General features: G+C 43.2%; 1 protein-coding gene across 1 annotated transcript in view; it reads left to right on the forward strand.

Moving 5' to 3' along the window:
* LOC124376811 (ribonuclease inhibitor-like) overlaps positions 1-4,251 on the forward strand; it is a gene marked incomplete at its 3' end in the record, with an annotated part of 82,896 nt that extends 78,645 nt beyond the window's left edge. The window contains exon 6 of the mRNA XM_046836094.1: positions 4,089-4,251. Within this exon, the coding sequence (XP_046692050.1) occupies positions 4,089-4,251 (163 nt within the window). The remainder of the gene's footprint in view (positions 1-4,088) is intronic.
* Between the last annotated feature and the right edge of the window lie 3,033 nt (positions 4,252-7,284).

Below are 7,284 nucleotides of genomic sequence, written 5' to 3' on the forward strand. Positions count from 1 at the left end.
GAGATGGAAGACGAGCCCCAGTTTAAGGTGCCGACTAAAAGGAAGAAGCGAGGTAGAAAGATGTAAAGGTGGAGGAACCTGAATCAGACAGTGAAGACACAATGTGTGATTCAATTTTTGATCAAGACTCTCAGGAAGAACCGTTGAATGTATTATATAGTGCTGAGGACATTAAAGAGTTTTTAAGATCCACCAAGTGACAAAAGAATGTATAAGTCGAGGAGTTTTTCCCGGACCGCAAGCAGTTTGTCAACGATATAAAGCACTTTAGAAGAGAAGGAGCTTTTACAGATCAGGAAATCTTAAGAATGAAAAAGCTGATAACGAAGGTCAATGTGTGTGGTGTTTTATTTTTATTTCTTTTAGCATTTGTTTGTTTTACTTTTATTTCATTTCATAATGAACGGGTTTTAAGTTGCGAGTCTTAATTTTAACCGAGCAAGGGATTATGGAAAGCGAGCAAAGCTTTATAAGCTTATAATACAGAAACGTGTTGATGATGTTATGCTGCAGGAGACCCACAGCAACGGCAGTAATGCTGCTGACTGGGTGAAGGAGTGGGATGGGGTGGTGATTTTAAGCCATAACACATCACTTAGTCGTGGTGTTGCCCTGCTTTTTATTTGCAATTTTTTATGTAGCTTCCCGTAAGAGCCTGTGGGAGTTGGTGGAGACCCACGATCTCTGTGACATATGGAGAAATTTCAATAAAAAACAGAGGCAGTACACATGGGCCCACAGCATAGACAACACGCTCTCCCTGGTGTGATTAGGTCGATTTTATTATTAGCATTAACTGACTTTTTTTTTTTACAAGATGTTTTATTTTTCCTGTAGACATCTCAGACCACTGTATGGTTCAGTGCACAATCAGTAAAAATAATATTAAACCTAAGAGCACCTACTGGCATTTTAACACTGCATTTTTAGAGGATGCTAATTTTAGAGGATAATTTTTTAAGAAATTGTTTTAACGTGAAAAGGCAGCTTTTAACTCCCTACAGCAGTGGCTGGATGAGAGAAAGGCACAAATTAAAATTTTGTGTGAACAGTACACTCTCAATGTCGCAAGAGACATTGCCAGATCTCTGCAGACACTGCAGTACGCTGGTCCACTCATGCTTTAAAAGCGCCAATGAGAAGGATGCTCCTTCTAATTTCTTCTTCAGTTTAGAGCAAAAGAATGGACAGAAAAGATTTATGCATGCTGTGCGAAAAGAATCAGGGGATCTCGTATCAGAGCCTTTTGAAATTCGCCAGCAGACATTCAGCTTCTGTTCGAAGCTGTATAGCAGTGAGAGGTCAGGGGCACAGGAGGTGGAAGAGAGCTTCCTTAAAGACCTGCCTAAGCTCACAGAGTCAGTGGCCAGAGAGTTGAACAGGGAGCTGTCACTGTCTGAGCTTCAGGAGGCTCTCCAAAGCATGAAGAATGGGTGGGCGCCGGGAATAGATGGTCTCCCTGTCGAGTTCTTTAAGGTATTCTGGACAGTTATAGGGCAGGACGTGCTGGAGTTTCTAAGGGAGAGTGTGAAAGGTGCTCAGCTCTCGTCAAGCTGCAGGAAAGCCGTCTTGACCCTGCTGCCAAATAAGGAAGACCTGACCCAGCTGAAGAACTAGCGCCAGGTCGATATTTGACAATATATACCTAATTCGTGACATTTTGGACGTCTCCAGGCTATTGGGTTTAAAGACTGGTCTGATTCTCCTAGACCAGGAAAAGGCTTTTGACCAGGTTGAGCATGAATACTTGTGGAAGATGCTGGAAAGCTCTGGGTTCAACCCTGGGTTCATAGCTATGATCAGGGTGCTGTACAGTGAAATTAAGAGTGTACTGAAGGTCAACGGTGGTTTATGTGCTCCTTTTAGAGTGAACAGAGGGATCAGGCAGGGCTGTTCCCTCTCAGGTATGTTGTACTCTCTGGCGATTAAACCTCTTTTAAATGAGTTAAGGAGTCATCTCTCTGGTTTTAATATTCCAAATGTTCATGTCCCCATTTGCTTGTCAGCTTACGCAGATGACTTGGTAGTCCTGATAAACACACAAGATGTTGCGAAGTTTTTAACTGACATTTTGAGGGACTTTCAGCTTTTATCTTCTGCCAAGGTCAACTGGGGTAAAAGCAAAGCCATTTTAGTTGGGGAGTGGGGAGGTGGGCAACCTTCACTGCCAGGAGGCTTGGCATGGAAAAGAGGTGGTTTTAAATTCTTGGGTGTCTACCTGGGAAACAGTGGGTTTTTAGATAAAAACTGTGAAGGTTCTGTAGAGCATGTGAAAGGCAGACTGAACAGGTAAAGATGGTTGGTCCCAAAGATGTCCTACAGGGGGCGAATGCTGGTCATCAACAACCTCGTCGCATCGTCCCTCTGGCACAAGCAAGTCTGCGTCGATCCTCCACCGAACCTGCTGGGGAACATCCAGGCCCTGCTGGTGGATTTCTTCTGGGACAAACTACACTGGATTTTTCAGAGTGTTCTTCATCTGCCAAAAATGGAAGGAGGGCACGGGCTGGTCCAGCGGTCCAGCAGAGCTGCAGCATTCCTCCTCCAGTTCATCCAGAGACTCCTCGCTGCATCCATAGACTTAGTATGGAGAGCAGCAGCCAGTGGATTATTACCAAAGTTGAAGCCTCTGGTGTACGGCGGGTGACTAGACATCTCCAGTGTGACCGTTCCTGCGCTGACCAGATCTCCTCGGGAATCGTGACGCTCCAGGAGCTTGTGAACATCACAGGGTCAGACTTGTTGAGGGAAGAGGACCTGGCAGTGTGTATGGGACTGAGGTCCCTGCGTGTTGTCAATCAGATCCTACACCGCTGGAGATCTGCAATAACATCAGAGGAGCGTGTTCAGCCAAAGGACTATTATCACAAAGAGGCTGGTCCTGCAGAGGATGAACCCTTTCCCCAGCTGAACATCACTCCTGACCTCGACAGGTGTGAGGCCCCTCCTGGAGAGCCGGGTAAAGGGAGATGGACTTTGGGTCAGTGTCGGGGAAGCTGCTCTACAGAGCATGTGTGAAGGTTCTGAATAAGAAAAAGCTGAGTGGGAGGGTAGACACCCCATGGAGAAATGTTCACGGTTTTAATGCTGATATTAAACCAGAGTGGAGACACTGTACAAACCACATTTACCAAAAAGAACTGCCGACCTCCAGTGGAGGATTTTACATGGTATTATCTCTGTGAACTCTTTTATTTCTGTTTTAAACCCTGATGTTACACCTGACTGTCCTTTTTGTTCACAGAGAGAAAAACTGTTTCTCTCTGTGAACAAAAAGGACAGTCAGGTTTAACTGTTTCTCTCTGTGAACAAAAAGGACAGTCAGGTGTTATTTCTGGGTTTAAAACAGAAATAAAAGAGTTCACGGAGATAATACCATGTACAATTTTTCTTCCTCATTAATGTACACATAGCTCCCCATATTGACAAAAAAACACAGAATTGTTGACATTGTTGCAGATTTATTAAAAAAGAAAAACTGAAATATCACATGGTTGAGTATTCAGATGCTTTGCTGTGACACTCATATATTTAACTCCGGTGCTATCCATTTCTTCTGATCATCCTTGAGATGGTTCTACACCTTTATTTGAGTCCAGCTGTGTTTGATTATACTGATTGGACTTGATTAGGAAAGCCACACACCTGTCTATATAAGACCTTACAGATTTCAATGCATGTCAGAGCAAATGAGAATCATGAGGTAAAAAGGAACTGCCTGAAGAGCTCAGAGACAGAATTGTGGCAAGGCACAGATCTGGCCAAGGTTACAAAAAAATTTCTGCTGCATTTAAGTTTCCTAAGAGCACAGTGGCCTCTATAATCCTTAAGTGGAAGACTTACAAGTCTATTTAATAAACAGACTTGTTCTTGTCACTGAATAAACTGTTTCAATATTCAGTTTATTTATCTGAATTCTCTCATTTACACAATCTATTGTTTATATTTCTGCTACCATCCATCCATACATACATCCATCCATCTATTCATCCATCCATTCATCCTTCCATCCACCCCATTCATTTTAAAGCACACAAAGAATGTGTAGAAACTGAGAGAGTGAAGTGTGTGTCATTGTGTATCTGCAGGTTGTGTGATTGTGGAGTATCAGATGAAGGCTGTGCTGCTCTCGCTTCAGCTCTGAGATCAAACCCCTCACACCTGAGAGATCTGAATCTGTCTGGCAGTAAAGTAGGAGACTCAGGAGTGAAGTTTCTCTCTGCTGTACTGGAGTATCCTCACTGTAAACTGGAGACACTGTGGTAAGATCATCTCTTTATAGTTTTAGTTTTTTACTTTTGTTTGTTAGTTTAAATTAGTCTTGATTTAATTTGTATCTTTTTATAATCATGACTTTTTATTGACTTTTGTATTGTTTTAGTTTCTAATATCTAATAAATGTAGAAAAGTCTTGATATAAATGTGAATGTGACGAGGCAGAATAATGAAGAAAGAGAAGATGATCTAATATCTAACAAGCTACAAAATTCCCTCAGTGTAGAATTGAGCTGTTGTGAATTTTATTGCAGCTCAAAAGTCCAATTAAACCTGCAGCATTAAATCTGTATTTCCAGTAGATTAACACCTGAAGATACTGTCTGGAGCTGAAGAACCTACAGCTTCTTTTACTCCACATTCAGTTTTCAAACATCTCACTTTACATGTTTCTCCTTTTCTCTCTCTTGGTCAGTGATGTGAGTGTGATGGTCAGTGATGTGAGTGTGATGGTCAGTGATGTGAGTGTGATGGTCAGTGATGTGAGTGTGATGGTCAGTGATGAGTGTGATGGTCAGTGATGAGTGTGTAATGGTCAGTGATGTGAGTGTGATGGTCAGTGATGTGAGTGTGATGGTCAGTGATGCGTGTGTGATGGTCAGTAAGTGTGTAATGGTCAGTGATGAGTGTGTCATGGTCAGTGATGAGTGTGATGTTAGTAATGTGTGTGTGGTGGTCCGTGATGTACGTGTGGTGGTCAGTGATGGGTGTGATGGTCAGTGATGGGTGTGATGGTTAGTAATGTGTGTGTGATGGTCAGTGATGGGTGTGATGGTTAGTAATGTATGTGTGATGGTCAGTGATGTGTGTGATGGTTAGTGATGTGTGTGATGGTCAGTGATGTTAGTGTAATGTTAAGTGATGTGAGTGTGATGGTGTAAGTAAATCTTGCCGCGCAATCCTGGCCAAATTTTCTTTGGTTGTGACTTCTGCTAAAACTGCCTTTTACAAAAAAAGCTTGAGGCCTCTGCACAAGATCCTCGTAAGCTCCACAACATCTTCTCTTCATCACTTAACCCCCCTGCCACACCTGCTCCATCCTCCCTGACTGCTAATAACTTTGCCTCCTTCTATGATGAAATAATTAACAAAGAGAAGTGTGTGCTCTCGACACCATGACTGTAACCATTCATTTAGTGCATGGAGTCTACTAAACTTCTCAGCCCCTCGCTGGTAAGTGGGAAGAGGTCCTGACAATATGATCCTCGTTGTGGGTGATGTGCTGCGTACTGTCTCCACCAGGATCCTGAAATCGCTCTTTAAGATCTTTGTTTGCCTCAGCCGGGTGTCGTTCGTTCCAGCATGAAGAACAACTGCTCCGAAGTTCTCGTTCAGGATCGCGGGTACCTGTGCAGCGACATCGAGAACACGAGAACCAGGAAAACAGCGAGTGTGCACCTTATCTTTGGCTTCATTAGCGCGGACATGCCGGACGAGAGATGAAGCGGTTCTCGGTCGAGACCTCGAAGGCTGGTGGTGGTGGTGTCAGCATCCAGGGTCTACTCCCTGTCATCATCATCCGTGATCAGACCGACGATGGCAGAGTCATCAGAGAACTTCTGTAGGTAACAGGATGCTGAGCTAAACATGAAGTCTGCAGTGTAGATGGTGAAGAGAAACGGGGCTAGAACCGTTCCCTGCAGGCCTCCAGTGTTGCAGACAATCATGTCAGACTCACAGTCACGAGTCCTCACATACTGTTTTGGGCTGTGAGGTAGTCCAGTATCCAGGCAGACAGATGGTGGTCCATTCCCATTTACACCATCTTATCCCTCAGGAGCGCAGGTTGGATGGTGTTAAAAGTGCTAGAGAAGTCAAAAAACATGACTCTCACAATGCTCCCAGCCTTTTCCAGGTGTGAAAAAGCCCGATTTAGGAGGAAGATGACTGCGACTTTCACTCTAATGCCAGGTTGGTAGACAAACTGAAGTGGATCCATTAATGGATTGCACACCAGTTTCTCCAATATCTTCATTAGATGCGAGGTAAGTGCTACTGGTCGGTAGTCTTTGGTACAAGCACCATGCAGGATGTTTTCCATAGCTGTGGCACCCTCCCCAGCTTCAGGCTCAGGTCATACATGTACAGCAACATCCTGCACAGCTGGTCTGCACCTCCATCCTCCTTTATCTTCCTCCTGTAGCATGCTTTTCCTTCCTGAACTTCTTTTTCAGTTCTCTCTGGACAGTTTTCAGCTCTTCCATGTTTCCTGATTTAAACACCCTCTTCTTCTCTTTAAGGATAGTCTTTATATCAGGTTTGATCCATGGTTTGTTGTTGGGAAAACACAGTACAGTCCTGGTGGGTACAGTATTCTCCACACACAAGTTGATGTAGTCAGTGATACAGTCTGTTAGATTGTCAATATCCTCCCATGTGGATTGCACAATTTCTCCCACATAGTTGTTTTAAAACAGTCTTTCAGAGCCTCACTGGTCTCATCAGACCATGTCCTCACTGTGCGGGAGTTAGCTGGTTGCCTGCATACAAGGGGTTTGTACACAGGTAGGAGATGAACTAGGTTGTGATCCGATCTGCCCGGGGGGGCGGATCTTTACAAAGCAATGTTTTGTTTCTGGTTTTAAGTACACTGTGAAACAGAAATTTATTGTCAACTGATTAATTTTATTGTAGGTGAAACAAAACTCGCTGTGTACATCAGCAGGAATGCAACAGAAAGCTGAACATGAAATTGTATCCATCTTTAAAACATGATAAAAGCCAGAATTATTGTTGATTTTAACCTCCATAACCTAATGAATACAGTGGACACTTTTGTTATTGAATGGTACTGTGATGATGGTCTGTGTTCAGTAACTAATGTTTTTCCTTTTTTTTTTGTTTTCGTTGACTGTACCTGTGAAAGATTTATTTTAATAAAATATTTTTAAAATCTAAAATAAATCTCTCACACATTTCTCTCACTCCCTCACTCCAACACACACACACACACACACACACACACACACACACACATACACACATACACAAACACACTCTCACATATAC

The sequence above is a fragment of the Silurus meridionalis genome, chromosome 23 (assembly GCF_014805685.1).
Source record: "Silurus meridionalis isolate SWU-2019-XX chromosome 23, ASM1480568v1, whole genome shotgun sequence".
Classification (NCBI taxonomy): domain Eukaryota; kingdom Metazoa; phylum Chordata; class Actinopteri; order Siluriformes; family Siluridae; genus Silurus; species Silurus meridionalis.